The sequence below is a fragment of the Sebastes umbrosus genome, chromosome 15 (genome assembly GCF_015220745.1).
Source record: "Sebastes umbrosus isolate fSebUmb1 chromosome 15, fSebUmb1.pri, whole genome shotgun sequence".
In the NCBI taxonomy this organism is placed as follows: Eukaryota; Metazoa; Chordata; class Actinopteri; order Perciformes; family Sebastidae; genus Sebastes; species Sebastes umbrosus.
In genome coordinates this window covers 4590334-4611209 of record NC_051283.1, presented here as the reverse complement: position 1 = coordinate 4611209, position 20876 = coordinate 4590334, and the positions used below count along the sequence as shown (strand labels likewise).

The 20876-nt window shown below is 38.7% G+C and overlaps 2 protein-coding genes and 1 long non-coding RNA gene across 14 annotated transcripts in view; all 3 read right to left on the bottom strand.

The window, feature by feature from the left end:
• The window catches only part of LOC119502692 (major histocompatibility complex class I-related gene protein-like), a 167807-nt gene that overhangs the window by 62090 nt on the left and 84841 nt on the right, over nt 1–20876 (bottom strand). The window contains exon 1 of one of the 5 annotated variants that reach the window (XM_037793820.1): nt 15888–16056. The exons of 3 other annotated variants lie outside the window; for them this stretch is intronic. In XM_037793820.1, the coding sequence (XP_037649748.1) occupies nt 15888–15942 (55 nt within the window). In that variant the 5' untranslated portion in view covers nt 15943–16056. Of the gene's footprint in view, nt 1–15887; nt 16057–20876 lie in introns of those variants that run through there. One more of the 5 variants, XM_037793827.1, reaches the window with a different exon arrangement.
• The window catches only part of LOC119502689 (major histocompatibility complex class I-related gene protein-like), a 94969-nt gene that overhangs the window by 17717 nt on the left and 56376 nt on the right, over nt 1–20876 (bottom strand). Inside the window, exons 4-11 of one of the 7 annotated variants that reach the window (XM_037793806.1) lie at nt 14094–14360; nt 13038–13316; nt 12639–12941; nt 11763–11876; nt 11563–11580; nt 8914–9046; nt 8668–8755; nt 7544–7986 (exon numbers count right to left, since the gene is read on the bottom strand). The exons of 1 other annotated variant lie outside the window; for it this stretch is intronic. In XM_037793806.1, coding sequence (XP_037649734.1) covers nt 8964–9046; nt 11563–11580; nt 11763–11876; nt 12639–12941; nt 13038–13316; nt 14094–14360 — 1064 coding nt within the window. In that variant the 3' untranslated portion in view covers nt 7544–7986; nt 8668–8755; nt 8914–8963. Of the gene's footprint in view, nt 1–7543; nt 7987–8667; nt 8756–8913; nt 9047–10984; nt 11397–11562; nt 11581–11762; nt 11877–12638; nt 12942–13037; nt 13317–14093; nt 14361–20876 lie in introns of those variants that run through there. 5 more of the 7 variants (XM_037793810.1, XM_037793807.1, XM_037793809.1 and 2 more) reach the window with 5 other exon arrangements.
• LOC119502710 lies at nt 16984–17823 on the bottom strand. Of its 2 annotated transcripts, XR_005210139.1 has the most exons (3): nt 17767–17800; nt 17568–17585; nt 16984–17402 (listed from the first exon to the last, which is right to left on the bottom strand). It is a non-coding gene; the product is annotated as an uncharacterized LOC119502710 (long non-coding RNA). The 2 variants fall into 2 exon arrangements; XR_005210138.1 differs by lacking the exon at nt 17568–17585 and having other exon boundaries at nt 17767–17823.

Sequence of the window (20876 nt, the reverse complement as noted above, 5' to 3'; positions counted from 1 at the left end):
AAACCTTCCGTGTAGACAGGTCTCTTTGGAGCCTATTGCACTCTCCTCTGTACTGCCCCCCTGTGGGCCAAGTTTAAAAAGGCGAGCATGCATCAGCTTCAGGTTGCCTTCAATCACTGCATGCGGATATTACTTAAGAAACCCAGGTGGTGTAGTGCAAGCGAGCTGTTCTGTAATGCAGGTGTCAACACTTTGCAGGCTCTGTTGAGAAACCTGATGTATAAATTGATATGTCGGCTAAATGATTCTCAGAACGCCATTATCATGCTACTGTCAAATCCTAGTTTTAGTGTTATACGATACCAGTCATCCCTGTGGAAACATTGGTATGACTTTTGGATTGTACAACTAAAAGCAACAAAATACCCCGGCCTCAATGAGGAGATAGACTTTTCTCCTTTTCTGTGAATTATCACTTCAGGAATAACACTGTATAAAAATTGTATTTGAATATATTGAACTATTTAAGGGTAAGGTCATTTTGTAGTCAATGTGTGTTTGTAGGCAGAAAAATGTGGATGAGACTATAGTTATATATTGAGGAACTCATCATGTGTAGACCTACATAAGAAAGTATTGGGTCCACCTTGACTTAGTAGTCACATTGTCTCATATCATATTTGTTTTTAGTTTAGTCATTTATTTTTACCTCTCATCTCCTCTTTCCTTCATTTCCTTTTAATTCCCCTCCCTTCCCTTCTTCTTTCCCTTTTTTCCTCTTTTCTTCTCTTTCTCCTCCCTATTAATGATGTGTCATTTTCTTGTTTTTCCACCAATAGGCTTGCTCATTGACAGAGAACCACCCTCCAACTCTACTGATTAGTATAACAAAATATAGGTGTGCAAGCTACTGCTGAATGCTCACAGTGACCCTGATGAAGACCTATATGTTGGTCGCAACGCGTTGGTCATTTTAAGCAATTATTGCCATGTAAAATAAAGGCCTTTTAATTTTGTTCAAACACTACAGTGTGCCTTGGATTATTTTTGATGGAGACTTGCATTTTTTTTTTTTTAACTTAAATTTTATTGCAGTTTCAGCAACTCATACAATCATAATAACATTCTATACCACTGTATTTTCATTTTTATAGCTGTCTCATAGTTTTTTAAAAAAAAATCTTACAGCTTAAAACAAGGGGGAGAGAGAAAACACAAAAAAAAAAAGAAAAAAAGAAAAAAACAAGACTTAATATTAAAATATAATTTCAATTGGATTCAGAGAGAAAGGGAGGACACAGACCTAGACAATCCAAATAATTAAAATAAAACAAAGTAAAATGAATAAATAAATAAATTTAAATAATAATAAATGTGGTAAGGGGTCGGAGGTAAGGAAGGGGGAGTGTGTCGTATGGGTGTGTACTGTATGGATGCGTGCACGTGCCCAGAGAGGTGACCTGGGTCAGGAAGACAAAGACACAAGCATGATCCAGGATATATGAGAACACTCAGATCACCGATCACTGCACTAGTACAATCATGGCAGGGCTCCACCTTTTAACAAATGTGTCTTTTTGGAGTCTTATGGAATAGGTTATTTGTTCCATGTGGTAGATTTCCCATACCTTCTCAATCCATAAATTGTATGTTGGGGGCTCAGGTTTTAGCCACTTAATTGTAATACATTTAATTGCTGCTGTAAGCAATATTTGTAAGAGATATTTTTTGGCTCTTCCATCAATGCCTTCTGGTATTGCTCCCAGCAGTGCCATTTTTGGATCTTTGGTGAAATTTTGGTCGAATACATCTTCGAGTGCCCGAAATACCTCTTCCCAAAATGTTTTTAATTTGGGGCATGTCCAAAATATGTGAATATGATTGCCAATATGTGTACCACAATTTCTCCAACATTTATTCGAGTGTGTAGGGCCCATTTTGGCCACTATTTCTGGTGTACGAAAGAATCTTGAAATCACTTTCCATTTGAATTCCCTCCAGCTATTAGAGTTGGTCACTAGATGTGCTTCGGTGCATATTTCTTCCCATATGTCCTGTGGTATGTCTGTATTCATTTCAATTTCCCATCTCCCTTTTATTTGAAGCGTATTGTTCAAATTCATGCCTAAAAATATTTGGTAAAAACGGCCTATAATTTTCTTATCCCCATTTCCTGTTTGTAATTTCATTAGGAACTCTTCAATTGGAGTGGGCTCCAGAACTTTATCCCATTGCTTATGTTTCATTAGGAAGTCCCTTAATTGTAGATATCGGAAAAAATCTGTGTTGGGAAGTTTAAATTCCTCTCTCAACTGCTGGAATGACTTAAGTCTGCCATCCTTCAGGAGTTGGTGTAGGTTAGCGAGTCCATGTTCTGACCATTTTCTAAATCCTGTATCTAAACTGGAGGGAACAAAATCCTTTATGAATCCAATATTGGTTAATGCTGAAATTGCTTTGGGCAATCCAAATGCTAGTTTGATTTTTCTCCGTATTGTTAGTGTGACTTTAGTCCATTCGCCCATTTGAATTTCTCGTAAGGCTACATCTAAGAAAGGCAAGATCTGTAGGGGCCTTGCACAAAGGCTTTTTTCTATGTTAAGCCAGCGTGTATGTGTACAATCCCGGGTCCATATTGTCAAAGGTTTTAACTGCGCAGCCCAGAAGTAATATCTTAGATTTGGAAGTTTGAGCCCTCCCTTTAGTTTAGATAGCTGCAATGCTTTTAGTCTGATTCTTGGCCGTTTTCCTTGCCATATAAATTTTGAAATTAACCTGTCCAATTTATCAAATGTGGGCTTAGGAATATCAATAGGCAACATCTGAAATGGATAGAGAAGCTTAGGCAGCACATTCATGCGTACACTCTCAATTCGGCCTAACAAAGATAGGGGGAGCGTTGCCCATCGGTCCAAATCCTTACCAACATTATGAATCAAACTTTTGAAATTTGCATCGAATAAATTTCTTAATGATGGGGGTATTTGGATGCCGAGATATTTGATGCCATCTTTAGGCCATCTGAAACCACTCTGGAGTTTCACAGTTTGTGAAATTCCACCACTTATATCCATAGCCATTGTTTTATCCACATTAACTTTATAACCCGAAAAGTACCCATACACAGAGATGAGATCCTTTAAGTGTGGGATTGTTGTTGCAGGTTCCGCTAGATATAAAAGCACATCATCTGCGTACAGTGATAATTTATGCTGTTCTCCATTTATTGTCAGTCCTTTTATGTTATCGTTGTCCCTGATAAGCTGTGCCAAAGGTTCAATACTAATATCAAACAGAAGGGGCGAAAGAGGGCAACCCTGTCTGCAGCCGCGCTCTAGGACAAATCGGTCTGATAAAAACCCATTCACTTTAACAGTAGCCTGCGGATTGGAATATAATGTTTGTATCCACTTAACGAAATTGGGGCCAAATTGGAATCGTCTCAATGTTTGAAATAAGTATTGCCAGGACACTCGATCGAATGCCTTCTGGGCGTCGAGGGATAATATCATTACTTCGTCTTCTTTTACTTTTGGATGTGTCATTAGATTTAGTAACCTTCTAATATTGTCCCCATAATATCTTCCGGTAATGAACCCGGTTTGATCCGGATGAATAATTTTCGTGATAATTTTATTGACATGTTTTGGAAGAATAGCAGTTAATATCCGCAGGTCTGTGTTGAGTAGCGATATGGGCCTATATGATTGGCATTTGGTCGAGTCTTTGCCCTCTTTATGTATTACTACTATTGTTGCGTCCCTCCAAGAGGGGGCCATAGTACCAGATTGTAAGCATGGTGATAAGCTTTTAACAGTGAAGGTGACACTTCCTCTTTAAACATTTTATAAAATTCATTTATGTACCCGTCTGGCCCAGGGCTTTTATTGTTTTTCAATGTAGAGATTACCTGCTGTATTTCCCATTCATTGATTGGTTCATCTAGCTCTTTTGCCATAGGCTCAGATAACTCTCTTAATTTAATGTCCCTTAAAAATTGCGCCAATTCTTTGTCGTCTGTGCAGGTGTCCGTGTTTTTGTATAGGGATTTATAAAATTCGGCAAAGGACTGTGAGATTTCATCCGGTTTCGTGAGTGTTGTATTATTAGACACTAACTTCTGTACTATATTGGCTGATTGCTGTTTTTTTAGTCTTAGTGCCAATAATCTACTTGCTCTGTTACCGTTTTCGTAATATTTTTGATTTGTAAACCTTAAATTGCCTTCGATCTTTTCTGTAATTAAGGTGTTTAGATCTCTACGTGCTTGTTTAAGAGTATTAAGTATGCTGGGGGATGACGACCCTTTATGCTGTTGTTCAAGCTGCCTTATTTTGTCTTCTAATTCGCGTCGTGTTGCTTCCCTTCTCTTTTTTTTAGCACTTGCAAACGAGATAATACGACCTCTAATATATGCTTTGGTACAGTCCCATAAAATAAGAGGTGATATTTCAGGTGAAGCATTTGTATCTAGATAAGTACTTAATTCAATTTTGACAAATGGGATGAATTCCTTGTCGTTTAGGAGTGATGCATTTAATCTCCATTGTTTGGCTGATGGTGTGTGACCTATGTCCCAGGACACCACAAGAGGAGAGTGATCAGATATTGTAATCGGTAAGATCTTTATGTCCTCTATCCTGTGTAACTCTGCTGTGGGGGTAAAAAAATAATCGATTCTGGAATAGGATGAATGTCTATGTGAGAAGAAGGTAAAATCCCTCCCCTTAGGAAATTTGCTTCTCCAAACATCTGCTAGACCTAACTCTGTTGATAAGTGTGTAAGCCTTTTACTCATTTGGGAAGTGGGGGATTTTGAAGGAGGTTGTCTATCCGTAAGTTGAGATACAACGCAGTTGAAATCCCCACCCAACAGCAGAATCCCAGAGCTGTGCTGCAGTATAGTGTTAAAGGTTGTATTAATGAAGCCAGGCTCATCCTCATTTGGGGCATATATGTTCATGAGAGAAACTTGTATTCCATCAATAGAGCCATTTATCAGAATAAATCTACCCTCAGAGTCTTTGTGAATTTTAGTTGGTGTGAAATTAATCTGTCTATGTATCAGAATAGAGACTCCTCTTCTTCTGCCTGAGTGGTGTGATGAGTAAAACACCTTGTCTGCCCAAGATTTTTTTAGCTTTTCATGCTCCAAGTCTGATAGATGGGTCTCCTGCAAAAACGCTATCTGGCAATTGGCTCTAATCAGCTGATTAAGGATTTTCTTCCTCTTTATGGGACTATTGAGACCTCTGACATTATAGCTTATAACCTTAAGTGATCCCATGACTTGGGGTTAGGAGAATTAGGTAGGAAACAAATTTTGCACTGGCATAAAGTGATGGATCAAGAAGGCTGGTACAGCACAGAAGGCTATAAGTGGCACGTAGTATAAAGTATCTATGTGCATGATTGTGTGAATGTAGGTGAGTGGGTGTAAGAAGATAAGTATTTGTAATAGGTAGGGGTGGGGAGGATGGGGGAAGGGGGTATTTAAACCAAAAAAGGAACAGAATATACAAAAGTAAAATACATAAATAAATAGAAGTGTAGACAGGGTTGAAACATTAACATGAGACATTTGTATTGGAATAGAGGAAAAAATCTATTTCCTTGTTGCTTTAAATCTCACAGTGAGATCCCTGGGGAACATTGGGATCAACTCAAACTGAACTGAACATAAAGTTAGATAAACCGTGAACTCGGTCAACACAGTGTCCAACACACCTTTGGGACAAGGTCCCAGGCTGCAGGTCAGGACGGCAGCTATGCGAACAATCCTAGAGAGTGTTCGCCTTTGCTTGGGTGTAAAACCAAACAGAACTAAAGAACTAAAGCTGTTATTCTCGGTTCAGGCTCCCGCAGAACCCCGAGATAAAATTAGAAAAGATAACGACATTTCAATGTGAGTGTCACAATTGTCAAAGTAATTCTATGTATAAAACTTATTGTGAAACTTAGGAATTATCAAAACCAAAGGAAATTAGATAAAAATGAGTGAAAGTTTCCTGAGAGCTTATGCTCATTCATTACTGCCTGTATGCACACAAGTATTTAGATCACATATCCTACTACTATACACATCCATACACAAGCACACACCCTCACACCCACACCTACCCACATCCACACCCACACCCACCCTCACATCTACACACCCAAACATCCACACCCACACACACAGGTAATCTCAGGGGATATTTATGTTTTGTTTAACCTATGCTAATATCCTAATGATAGACACAGCCTCTCAGGTAGCAATTAAGTAAATAATAACAAAAACAAAACAAAACACTCAAATAGTCCATCTGGATAAACATTTAGGAAGTTGTCCCTGGCAACAGTTATTTAGAATTGTTTATATGTCATTTCCCATGTGAAATAAGGATACCTTCAGTTAGTCTTCCATCTCAGATCTGGGGATGACTTCTTTCTTTACATAGTCCATGGCTTTGGCAGCATCCAGGAACTCCTTCTCTTCATTGTTGTGGGAAATGCGGAATCTGGCCGGGAAGAGTATTCCATAGCGAACTCCTGATCTCCCGCGGAGCATCTTCCTGACGTCCGTGAACGCGGACCTGGCTTTGGCCACGGCGGCCGTGTAGTCGGGGAATATGGCGATCGGGCTGCCGTTGTAGCGGAGCTGACCACCGCGGTCCCGGGCCCTCCTCAGGATATTTTCGGCATCTCCCTCGTTCTGTAGTTTTGCGATGATGGCGCGTGGCTTGTCTCCCGGTCTCCTCTGTGTTAGCCCGCTATGTGCGCGCTCCACCCGCACCTCTTTATCCATCTGTAGCACCGCTTTACGGAGTTTAGAAACGTCCGTAGGTGAGCTTGATCCAGGTTCTTCAGCTACTCCGATGATCCGATGTTACCTCTTCTCATCCTCCCCTCCATATCTTCACATTTTACTTTTAATTCTTCCACTTGCTTATTGAGGTCTCTGACATCTGTTTGAACTGACACTACCTCGTCCGACCAAGTGCATAGTCCTGCCTCCATCTCTGTTACGTTAGCTTTAACATGCTCGAGATCTGAGCGGAGCACCGCGGTGTTGTTGGCTATTTCAGTTTTCAATGCTCTCATTTCTGTCTGTAGCGAGTCAAAAAACTCCGCCAGAGTACTCTTCAGCTGTTCACTTATCACAGCGGTTATGTCCTTTCTTATGGAGGAGAGGATATCCGCTTTCACCGAGGCGATGTCCATGGTCAGTTCAGCCGCGGGTGCGGGTGAAGCCTGGTCGGTGTTAGTTGAACTCTTCGCCGAGGATGTGTTGGGCCTTGTGGTGGATGAGCCCTCGTTCTTATATTTGCGCAGATTAGACGCCATCCACGTCGATTTTACCGACCTTTAACTGCACCTTGGTTAGTTGAGGGTAGATTCTAAGCTTTTTGCGTGCTTTTTTAAAATGAAATGTCGTTTAAATACGAAATTAGTCAGGATTCTGCAGGAGCTCTGAAAAGTACGTCTTACTCCATTTGCGGCTGGCCGAGACTTGCATTTTGTACTTTTTTCCACCCATGCAACGAGCCCTTCACAAGACTCACTGGTATAACTGTCTTTTGTAAAAAGTGGCAGTTTCTATTTTAATGTATGTATTGTTGTTTGTGTTGTATGTTTTATAATGGACTTCAAGTCTGTCAATAAAGATGAATTGAATTGAATTGATACACTGGAGGATACACTGGTGTATCTTCGCTCATGGCTCCTCCGGCAAGCCTCCTCGATCCTCGCTCCTCGAGATGCATTTTAGGAATTGGGACATCCTTCAAGATGGAGCGCTGAGATCGATTTCCGGGTCACAGCTGGAAGATCGAGGAGGCAAAAAAAAAATCGGGAAATGAGATGCAGCTCATGTCTCTGTGGTTCCTCCTCATGGACTGAAGGAAGAATTGAAGTAGTCCAAGTTGGCCAAAAGATGGCGATCACACCAAAATAGTGACGTCACAGTAACCCATGGCAGACCTGTGGTGATTAACAGCAGTTCTTAACAACAAATAACACATTTCCAAATGGAGTTTCATGATCAAGCAGCACCATCTGTAACTAAAGACAGAAAAAGAGAGATTGTCTGAGTGTTAGATGTTTGTTCATCACATATAATCAAAGCATTATGATTAGAAAATGATTGTGTTTAGCTCTTGCCTCTTGTTGAAGCTACTGTCAGTGGTTTGATGCAACAGACACAACCTCTGTGTTTACCCATAGACATTAAATTCATTGAATACATCTGCTAGATCATATTTGTCTGATAGATCCTGGGTCTGAAATGAACCTTTTTCCTCACCTGCTACTTCAGCAGGTCACTGAACATTTCTACCGGCCACTCAATTATTTTTGTCTGCCACTTCTGAAATCTAGGTAGAACGCTTTAAAATGGTAAACACTGAGTCAGTGGTACCAGACCGTAGAATTATGGAATATATCATGTAACCTTGAACCATGACTACTGTATATTTAATTTAGGCTTTAGAATTGCTTTTTAAAAATAATATTTCTTAATATAAGGAAAACCTGTCTGCTATGGTGGCAGGTGACCTGAATTTATTAACCTGCCACAGCCAACATTTACTCTGTATTTGGCAGGTGGCAGGTGCTAATTTCATTCCCTGCCCAGATCCATAAAATACACAAACAATCAAAGGTAAACTCTGCACTAATGTTGAGATTACAGGCTACACTGTTTTTGCAGTTCATATACAAGAAATGGATGTTTTTGGAACGTACAGGAAATCCCAGGTAGCACACATCACAGGACCCGGCAGCCTTGTCGTCACACTCAGTTTGGCCTTGGACAGACGCTCCACAGCAAAACCTGTAAAGGGAAAAAATAAATAAATATAAAGCTTTGGAAAAGCTGTAGAACAAAGAGGACACTACTGAACAGCCAGTCAGCATCAACAGATTCAGAAAGCTTACAACACTGTTAGAATGAGAGGTGTGTTGTGTGTTTCATCTTCCAGCCTCACTGACCTCATGTTCTTGTGTAGTCTCCCACAGACTCCATCACTTCATCAACAGATTTAGAGGATGAGCCAGCACCTTCCAGCCCAGGAGAGAAAGCTCTTACTGTCTGCTGGCCAGCCCACACCAGTCCTCACTTCAGCTGAATTAAGCAGAGCAAAGCAAATTCAGTCACAAAAACATATGACAGAAATAAATCAGACATTCACCTCCAGCTGACATTAGGACTGTTGTCTCATGTGGTGTGTAACAGGAGATATGAGCTGAAGCTTTCTCAGGGACTCTGTCAAAAATATAAAAGTTAACATATTACAGGATCATTTATCTAGTTAGCAACACCCAAAACACCAAGCTAATGGTACACCTAATCATTTTACTAACATCTGTGTCTAAAGTTAACTCAACCTTATTGTAGCATCAATACAATTTGATTGCATTGAACTTGTTAGCTGCTAGTTAATGTCCATAATACGTTAGCACACCTAAAGTAACTTAAGAGAGCGTTGAATAAATAAAGTCAAGCTAAATTTTGCTGAGTCAACGTTTCTGTTCCAAAACCAAAGCCAGCCATCAGTTTTATTGTTTGCAATATCAGACACATCGTCTTTAATACATACAATACGTACATATCATGTTTTAAACACGATATTATGTTTGATATGAACATCACCAAGCTAACATTAGCTTATATAGATTATCTAACAGTAACAAATGTTAGCTAGCTCTTATCTGATGTTACAGAAGCAAACGTTTTGTGAAGATGTAACGTGAACTTGAACAGTTGATAATGTGTAAAATGCGTAAAGGAAAACGTGATATGAAAGTACTAGTTTATAATCATGACTTTATAATTGATTGAATCATATCGAAGGACAGACCGGTGATCCAGGAACCGGAAGCAGTAACGTTAACGTATTTAACAGTTTTTCACCAAAGAAAACGTAACGTTAGCTTAACGTTACTCCTCGTAGATCATAAACGTTTGAAAATAAAACGACTCTTTGAAATCGGTTGAGAAATTTAGACGTTATAGTGCTTTTCATCCAGAAAAACAGAGCTCCTCCGTTCACTTGTATTTGTTTACAGGTCAGTCTTGCCCTGTCCAATATGGCGCCCACGTTGACGTCTGCTCCAGGAGTCAATCAGTCAAATTCAAAGAGGCTTTATTGGCATGAATGTTCAGGTTACATTATTGCCAAAGCAAAATTACAGATTAATGAATAATTACATTTCACAAAAAATAATCACAAAATAATTACAATCACAATATACCAAATACATTTTAAATATACATTCTTTTACAGATGTAATTAATCAGAAACATATTCGGAGCTTGTAGCACCTCTTATTGTATGGCAACAGTCAACATATTTTGCAGGTAATATTGCACATTGATTTTTCTCCCTACATAAGTATGGTATTTCTATCAGTATCAGTCTACGTATATGTCTATGGAGGACACTGTCAGACAGCGGACTCACTGCTAACACCAGGCCGATCCACAACCCCCCCCCCACCCCCCTTGGATTTAATCCAAGATTTTAAAGATAATCCTAATTTGAATTGATATCATGGAAACCTGGAGAGAAGAAGTATAGAACAACATTGCTCTCTGCTGGTCTGTTAAAGTGATTACTAAAAAAGAACAACTACAATGTGACAGAAGAGCAGAACTTTGAGGTGTGACATGAGAATAAAAATAAATCCACCTTAGAGCTGCAACGATTAAGCGATTAGTTGTCAACTATAATCGATTAATTGGTTTGAGTCATTTTTGTAAGAATGAAAAAGGTCTAAATTCTCTGATTGCAGCTTCTTAAATGTGAATATTTTCTGGTTTCTTTCCTCCTCTATGACAGTCAACTGAATATCTTTGAGTTGTGGACAAAACAAGACGTTTGAGGACGTCATCTTGGGCTTCAGGAAACACTGATCGTCATTTTTTAACATTTTAATCGATTAATTGAGAAAATAATTGACAGATTAATCGACAATGAAAATAATTGTTAGTTGCAGCCCTACTGTAATCTGCCTAGATCTCTCCTCACAGACTATGAATAAAAAAACTACACCATTCAGGTTTTGTTGTACAAAGGTGGAAAGCAATTTATTACATTTACTCAAGTTCTTAAATCCAGTTTTGAGGTTCATATACTTTACTTGAGTATTTCCATTTTTTGCTAATTCATACTTGAATAATATACATTTTACTCCATCAGTTATTTACAACTATAGTTAGCTTTCAGATTAAGACTTTACATACAAAAACACATACATTGAAAGCTTTTACTTGATTTGGAGTATTTTGTATTGCTACTTTTACTTAAGAATCAAGGTCTCCCTTGTAAAATAGATTTTTGATCTCACTTCCAGGAATATAAAAATAATAATAATAACAATAATAATAATGAAATATATGTTGTACAGATTGTAAAGTCCTCTGAGATGATACATTGTGGAGTTCAGCATCCTCTTCTATGTTCACTGCCCCCCCTGTCAAAAGAAGTAGTAAATAAAGAGAAATCCTTGTCATATTGGTGTCCACATTATGAAGGACATTTGTTTTTATGGTGAACAGGATATTAGTTGCTCGCCCACAAGGGGAACAAATATATATAATTGTATATAATGTGAAATATTTCACAGTATAATACTTACTGTTAGCAGGGCGAAACCCTGAAATACAGATGAGAGAAAACAATGTTAGAAAATGATTCACATTTCATTTTGTGCTTCACTATCACTTGTCAAATAAATGGATTGAGTTACCAGAAGTACCACACTAAATATGCAGGACGAGACTATCACAGGTATTTATTTGAATTCATCAGAGGAATAAAAACATCTCTGTTCCTCACCGTTATTGTTCCTCCTCCAGATGAAGAGTCCAGCGATGCAGACCGCCAGCAGCAGCAGCAGCAGTCCTACAACAACTCCAATAACAGGACCAGCAGGGAACCCTGCAGGAGGAACTGGAACCAAAACAGAACATTCACACTTTGGGTTCATTCACACTGTGTGCTGTGTGGTTCTGAAAGTGTTTTCAGTGGTAATGCCTCAGTTCTTGATATGACTTTCATTTCAAATCAACATTCAGGCAGTGCTGTCAATCATTATTGGTCAAACAAATGTGTAGTAAATAAAAACCCTGAGAAAGGTTTACAGCTTATCAGTGGTGTCAGCACCGGTCCTCTAAATGTGGTTGCTGTTGCACGTTTTTAAGACTAATGTCTGGTTATGTAATACAGTGGTTCTCAAACTTTAGAATAAGCAGGTTGGCGTTCGTGACAACCACTGATGTAATAAACCAAACTTCGAAAATTTCACAGCCAGTCCCACTGTAGACAAATAGTAACATATCATAAACTTTGCACCTGTAGCTGACGGGTTAAAACGCCAACCACGAACCATAATGTCCCCAGTTTGAGAGCAACAGATCTTTGTTGGGTCTTTCTCCCTCGTTTCCTGTCATCTCAATACTGTCTCCAGTAAAGGCACAAACTGTCACTGCTCTACTTTGTTTTATGTGAGTTTATATGTTTTTTGAAGCATTTGTTTTAACATTTGTATTATGTGTTATGTTTTTCTGACAACAAAGTTGAAGTTAACATTTTGGCACTATACACACTAGTTTCTAATAAGTTCTTCCTTAATTATGGTCTAACTGTCCACCAAATATTACAGGAATCTGTTGCAAATAAATAAACAAATATACAAGTATATTCCAGTCTTACCCCAGTTGGTCCTGATCACTGCTTTGTCCAGTCTGGTGACGATGTCGTCCACCACACCAGAGAGATGAAACACACAGTCGTACCTCCTCCAATCTTCAGGTGCGACTGATGACAGGTTCAGCTCAACACTCATCTGGAAGGATCCATCGTGGTTGGGGAGGATCTCTCCGTGGTCCACGTCCTCATGAATCTCCTCTCCATCTTTCCTCCAGTACATCATGGCTCTGTCGGGGTAGAAACCTGTAGCGTGGCAGCTGACTGGAGAGGATGGAGTCTTCTGGAGGAGAGACACTGAGGGACGCTCTGGGGAGAAGGACAGACACAGATGAGCCTGTACTGAGACACCAGGATGAAGCACTGAGTCCATGTACAACAGTACATCTTGCCATGTGATCCTACCTGTTCTCTGCAGAAAGCTCCTCCCATAGTGTAGGTACTTCTTCAGCCAGTCAGGACATATGTGGCTGTAGTAGTTTTTGTCGCGTTCTAATCTAGCTTTGTCATTATCCCATCTAAGTTTGGTGATGACAGCCTGTGGCTTTAGAGCGGTCCATGTCAGCGTCTGCAGGTCAAATGCAAGGAAGTCTTCTCCATCATAACCGTACTGACTAAAACCAACAACCTCTCCAGTCTCGTCGTCCCACTCACAGCCGTCCATCCTCTGTAAAATGTGGACACCTGAGAGAGACAGAGACAGAAAAAAGAGAAATCCCAGTACAGCCAGTTATTAAGAGATAATAGCTAGGGCTGTCAAAGTAAACACGATAATAAAGCATTAACACAAATTAGTTTTAACGCCATTCATTTCTTTAACGCATTAATGCAACTAGTGATTTTTAGGTTGTAGCGGGCTCAGTGTTAAAGCTAGAGTGAAGATACTGGCATCATATGAAACTAGAAAACCTAAAGAATCCATTGGTACCAACCATGTCTTGCTTGTTACGAAGGAGGTTAAATAACACACCAAACATGTACTAAATTTTGCCGAGGAAAAACTGTCATGGCCATTTTCAAAGGGGTCCCTTGACCTCTGACCTCAAGATATGTGAATGAAAATGGGTTATAATATATATATATATAAATTTGCATATAGCAGCACTGATAAGAGTATTAAATACTTGATAAATCTCCCTTTAAGGTACATTTTGAAAAGATAAAAAATGTGTGATTAATTTGCAATTAATCGCGATTAAATATTTTAATCGATTGCCAGCCCTAATAATATCACATCTTCACCACAGAGACACACTGATCCACAGTGGAAGCCACTCATCATTTGGACAGTGTGGATGGCTCACAGAGAGACAGAGACTGCTAGGAAACAGAGTGAAACTCGTCCGTATTGTCTGTATCAAAAAGCACTAGAGAAGCCAGGGATGTGTGTCTACATCTCACATCAGAGAGAGAAATTGTTTTACCAGTAAAAAGTTACATATGAACATAAACATACTGTACCTCCAGTTTGGTTTAAGCGCTGCTTCAGCCTGTCCAAGTTGTCTATGAAGAACTGCTGGGTATCAAAACACTTCAGAGAAAACCACTCCAGTTGTTGTGGCTCATCCTTTATTAGTTTCCTCACCCAGTCTTGTTTGACTTCTGCGGTCTTGATGTTGCTGTCACAGTAACCCATCAGCACTTCATCGACCATCGCAGCACCCACGAACTCTGGGAAGTTTGGGACTCCAGAAGTTGCAGTAAGGAAAAATTTCAGGGAGTGTTTCACTGCAAGACAAAGAAGGTTTTGAATTGGATTTTAAACATTTTTTGAGGGATTGATCGATTAACCCATTTGTGCCCGCAACTGAAATTTTGAGTTTTGGGCTTGCCTCAGCACAAATTTGAAGAAATTTTCAAAATCAGACAAACCGCTGGGCTGAAAAGTGAGTTTATCTTATCATACTAAATATAGTCTTTGGGCACATGGGACTACTGTTTTTGCACTCCTTTATATTTGAGGTAAAAACAGTAGTCACGTGCCCTCAGATATTTGGTATCTATGAACTTATACAAAGTTGAATATCAAAGATATGCACACATATTCCGTGTAAAAAGTGTGATTTTTCATGTTATCTTTCAAAGTTGTGCTGTTAGATACTTGCCCAAAGTATGTCGGTACCAATTTTCAAATCTTTTGACAGATCAGAACAAATGTGTCCTTATCATACTAAATATAGTCTTTGGGCACAAATGGGTTAATTGGTTGTCAATTACCCAAAAAAGGAGAATTTTAAAATATGTTGAATTACTCTGAGCTACAAAAGAATACGTTATAGACCCATTCTCATTACTAATAGATAGCGAAGATAGAGTAGATAGATGTACTTTATTGATCCCAAATTGGGAAATTCTTGTGTTACAGCAGCCGGTTATCCAGGCAATACAGGAACTGTTAATATACAATAAATATACATATCAACACTATAGGTAATATCTATGGGATACTCAATATAACGACTCTATTATAAATATACCAGACTACTACAACTAGCTTGGAAAATATAAAATATGAAGAGAGAATAACAATAACAAACTATAAACAATAGCAAAGTATGCAAGTTACAATTTTGTTTTGAAAATAACAATAAATGAGGTAAATATCATATATATACAGTATATAATAATATAATATTTAAATTGAAATGTTGTGCATTGAGCAATGAGTAATGTAGATGGCCAGTATACAATCATTATTATTATTTATTGTAGGCAAACTAACAGCAGAAATTTGCTCTTTTGCAATTGATAGAATTATTATTAAGGAAACCTAGTAAATGTGAATTGCTGTAATATATAACTTTGATTTAATTGTGTCGTACCATAAAAACAATCATATTCGGGGATAGTAGGATAGGATTTCCCACCGTAGAGGTTCAGTCTCCTAGCAACAGTCAAGATTTCCTCTATCATGTTTACGACGACGATAATATATTCCCTTTTAAAGGGACTATTTGTAACTTTCAGAAATGCTTGTTAACAGCGACACCTGTGTCCGTGAAATCAACGAAAGTCAGCGTCGGGCTCGCCTAATTGCCTAAACTAAAGCATATATACAGTTTATGTGTTGTTTTTTGACACAATGGCGTGTAGATCTATATAAAAACAACAGTAGGCTAGCGGTATTATTGTAAGTTCAGTGTGACAAAGTGAAAGTGATTCCTCAATGACGCACTAAAAAGGGACAAAAACAAACAAGTTGTGCAGCAACAAGAATAACAGGAAATAACGTTGAGAGTCACAATATGATCTTACCTGTAGATGCAACGTGACAGAAGAGGAACAAGTTGAGCAACACAGTTAACTTCATCTAGTTTTGATTAGTAAGAGAGAGTGAGAGCTACAGTCAGCTGACTAGCAAATATTTCGATGTGGGTCAGAAGCTTGGACCTTGTCGACTCAGGTGCGGATCCGCCCTCAGGTGTCTCACTCATTTTGGCCATGCGCCCAGGATACGGTCCGCCTACAGAGAGGTATCATACGAAACTAGAAACCCTAAGGAATCCATTGGTAGATTTGAAAACAGGATTTTATGTCATTCCATTTGTTGTATTTCTACTTTTACTGAACTAAAAGATGTGAATACTTTTTCCACCACATTCAGCATCTTGTACTCGATTCAGTATTAAATCAGCAATTTGACTTTTTCCATGTGGTTTACTGGAGACAATCCATATGCAGTGGGACTATGTGACCCTGATGTTTGAGAAATCCATAGACAAAGTCTGTAAGTGATGCAACTAAATAGTACTGATTACAGTTTAGTGAGTCGAGACATTTCTTGCTGCAGTCTGCAAAAGTGGATGAAAAAAAAAATAAAAGATGGATTTAATACAAGATTTTAAAGATAGTCCTAATTTGAATTGATGTCATGGAAACTTGGAGAGAGGAAGTAAAGAACAACATTGCCCTCTGCTGGTCTGTTAAAGAGATTACTAAAAAAAGAACAACTACAATGTGACAGAAGAGCAGAACTTTGAGGTGTGACATGAGAATAAAAAGAAATCTACCTTAGAGCTGCAATGATTAAGTGATTAGTCATTTTTGTAAGAAAAAAAAAGTGTAAATTCTCTGATTCCAGCTTCTTAAATGTGAATATTTTCTGGTTTCTTTCCTCCTCTATGACAGTAAACTGAATATCTTTTGAGATGAGGACAAAACAAGACATCTGAGGACGTCATTTTGGGCACTGATTGACATTTTTCACTAATTTCTGACATTTTATAGACCAAACAACTAATCGAGAAAATAATCGACAATGAAAATAATTGTTAGTTGCAGCCCTACTGTAATCTATCTAGATCTCTCCTCACAGACTATGAATAAAAAAAACGACACCATTCAGGTTTTGTTGTACAAAGGTGGAAAATAATTTATTACATTTACTAAAGTACTTAAATCCAGTTTTGAGGTTCATATACTTTACTTGAGTATTTCCATTTTTTGCTAATTCATACTTGAATAATATACATTTTACTCCATCAGTTATTTACAACTATAGTTAGCATTCAGATTAATATTTTACATACAAAAACACATACATTGAAAGCTTTTACTTAATTTGGAGTATTTGTTATTGTTACTTTTACCGTACTTAAGAATTAAGAATTAAGTTCTCCCTTGTAAAATCGATTTTTGATCTCACTTCCAGGAATATAAAAATAATAATAATAACAATAATAATAATGAAATATATGTTGTACAGATTGTAAAGTCCTCTGAGACGATAAGTTGTGGAGTTCAGCATCCTCTTCTATGTTCACTGCCCCCCTGTCAAAATAATTAGTAAATAAAGTGAAATACTTGTCATATTGGTGTCCACATTATGAAGGACGTTTGTTTTTATGATGAACAGGATATTAGTTGCTCACCCACAAGGGGAAAAAATATATAAAAATGTATATAATGTGAAATATTTCACAGTATAATACTTACTGTTAGCAGGGTGAAACCCTGAAATACAGATGAGAGAAAACAATGTTAGAAAATGATTCACATTTCATTTTGTGCTTCACTATCACAGTCAAAGAAATGGATTGAGTTACCAGAAGTACCACACTAAATATGCAGGACGAGACTTTCACAGGTATTTATTTCAATTCATCAGAGGAATAAAAACATCTCTGTTCCTCACCGTTATTGTTCCTCCTCCAGATGAAGAGTCCAGCGATGCAGACCGCCAGCAGCAGCAGCAGCATTCCTACAACAACTCCAATAACAGGACCAGCAGGGAACCCTGCAGGAGAAACTGGAACCAAAACAGAACATTCACACTTTGGGTTCATTCACACTGTGTGCTGTGTGGTTCTGAAAGTGTTTTCAGTGGTAATGCCTCAGTTCTGGATATGACTTTCATTTCATTTCAACATTCAGGCAGTGCTGTCAATCATTATTGGTCAAACAAATGTGTAGTAAATAAAAACCCTGACAAAGAGGTTCACAGCTTATCAGTGGTTTAAGTGGATAAAGTAAACCAGGAGTTCAAGATATAAAAGCTTTATTTAGCGCCATCTATGTATGAAAAGCCATCAAACTTGGCAGCACCTCTCAGAGTAAATGTCAGCACTGGTCCTCTAAATGTGGTTGCTGTTGCATGTTTTTAAGACTTATGGCTGGTAATGTAATACAGTGGTTCTCAAACTCTAGAATAATCAGGTTGGTGTTCGCGACAACCACTGATGTATAAACCATAACTTGGAAGATTACACAGCCAGTCCCACTGTAGACAAATAGCACAACATATCAGAAACTTTGCTCCTGTAGCTGACGGGTTAAGACGCCGACCACAAACCACAACTTCCCCAGTTTGAGCAACAGATCTTTGTTGCATCTTTCTCTGCCTCGTTTCCTGTCATCTCAATACTGTCTCCGGTAAAGGCACAAACTGTCACTGCTCTACTTTGTTTTATGTGAGTTTATATGGCTTTTTTAAGCATTTCTTTTTTACATTTGTATTATGCTTTATGTTTTTCTGTCAACAAAGTTGAAGTTAACATTTTGGCACTATACACACTAGTTTCTAATAAGTTCTTCCTTAATCATGGTCTAACTGTCCACCAAATGTTACAGGAATCTGTTGCAAATAAATTAACAAATATACAGGTATATACCAGTCTTACCCCAGTTGGTCCTGATCACTGCTTTGTCCAGTCTGGTGACGATGTCGTCCACCAAACCAGAGAGATGAAACACACAGTCGTACCTCCTCCAGTCTTCAGGTGCGACTGATGACAGGTTCAGCTCAACACTCATCTGAAAGGTTCCATCGTGGTTGGGGAGGATCTCTCCGAGGTCCACGTCCTCATGAATCTCCTCTCCATCTTTCCTCCAGAACATCATGGCTCTGTCGGGGTAGAAACCTGTAGCGTGGCAGCTGACTGGAGAGGAGGGAGTCTTCTGGAGGAGACACTGAGGGACGCTCTGGGGAGAAGGACAGACACAGATGAGTCTGTACTGAGACACCAGGATGTGTCAGGATATTATTTTCATTGGAATGATACAGTGCCTTAGAAGCACTGAGTCCATGTACAACAGTACATCTTGCCATGTGATCCTACCTGTTCTCTGCAGAAAGCTCCTCCCATAGTCTAGGTACTTCCTCAGCCAGACAGGACACATGTGGATGTATAAGTTTTTGTTGTAATCTAATCTAGCTTTCTCATTATCCCATCGGAGTTTGGTGATGAAGGCCTGTTGTTTTGGAGCGGTCCATGTCAGTGTCTGCAGGTCCAACACAAGGAAGTCTTCTCCATCATAACCGTACTGACTAAAACCAACAACCTCTCCAGTCTCGTCGTCCCACTCGCAGCCGTTCATCCTCTGTAAAATGTGGGCACCTGAGAGAGACAGAGACAGAGAAAGAGACATCTCAGTACAGCCAGATCCTTTACCATTCTACCTTCTGTTTTAGAGGGGTGAGGTACAGGGGATGTTCAGGGGTAGATAAATAGTCAACAGTAGATGTCACATAGAAGTGGTGTACATCATCTGAAAGCTGGGAACCTGAAGATTCATTTGAGTTGCAGCACTGTATAAGAGTGTAGAACATTGTGATAGAAGTATATGATGGTCATTCCCATGCTCTATTATGTCTCATAATCATTTTTGGGTTGATACCATTTGTTAGAGTTTTGGTGCTAAATTTAACCATATTTTATCACTGGAGAATCGATAAAAAAGATCAATAATCTCTCCAAAAGACCACATTAAGACACCAAGACCTTGAGGAACACCATAGAAAAAGCCATGCTGTGATTTGGTATCAAAAACTTGTGACATTTGGAGATTTCTGCAAGAATTGCATTTTTCGGCGATTGGATGGCGAGCACTTCTGTTGTGTAAACTGCTCAGAAACCTCCTTATTGTCAATCTAGCTAGGAAAGCTGTCCATCCTCTGAATGCTCTAGGTCTCTACTTTGTGGCTGTAAAGTTTCATGAGGCTGTGATTATCCTAGAGGTCACCACAGGTCATTTCATACAGTGAGGTCAAGTTTAAAAAAATGGTCTCACTACAATTAAATGGCTCCTATGGGGACTAACATCATCACACATGAATACAGTTGGGCTCATTGGATCCACAAGAGTCTCAGCTTTACAGTGATACCCAATTTATGTAATTCAGGACTGATTAGCGACCCCAGGATGCAGAAATATTCAGATACATCATTTTAGAATACGTGGAAATAACAGATTTATACTGCATTAACCCTTAAGAACCCACGGTGACACATGTCCTTTAAACGTTCTGGAAAGATCCTTATAAAGCTTTATCCTTGACTTTAACTCATGAAGTCCCTAAGTGACACATACTGAACATCCTGATGGGTCATCTGACAGTTCATGTGATTTTGTGTTCTCATAACAACATTTCCAAGATGTCTGTGTGCCAGGTTAACACGTGTGACAGAACTAGCTAAATTGAAAAAGCTTGTTTTTTGTTGCTAAAGGTAAGATTCAAGCCATTTAAGAATTGTAATACTTACATAACATGTCCTTTATTACATTTAACCTGTTGTGATCACATTTCTTGAACAAATTGATATAAAACAAATCAGATGAATATCGTTGTGACATATATGTCACATTGGGCCTTTCACCTGAAAATTGTCACGGAAAACCTGATGTGACATATATGTCACAATAAGAAAAATGATAATGATCTGCTCAGTTAATTTAGCTGATTCAATGATATTTAGTTAATAGATTTGATATTGTTCAATTCAGGGCATATTAAAACAATTTTTT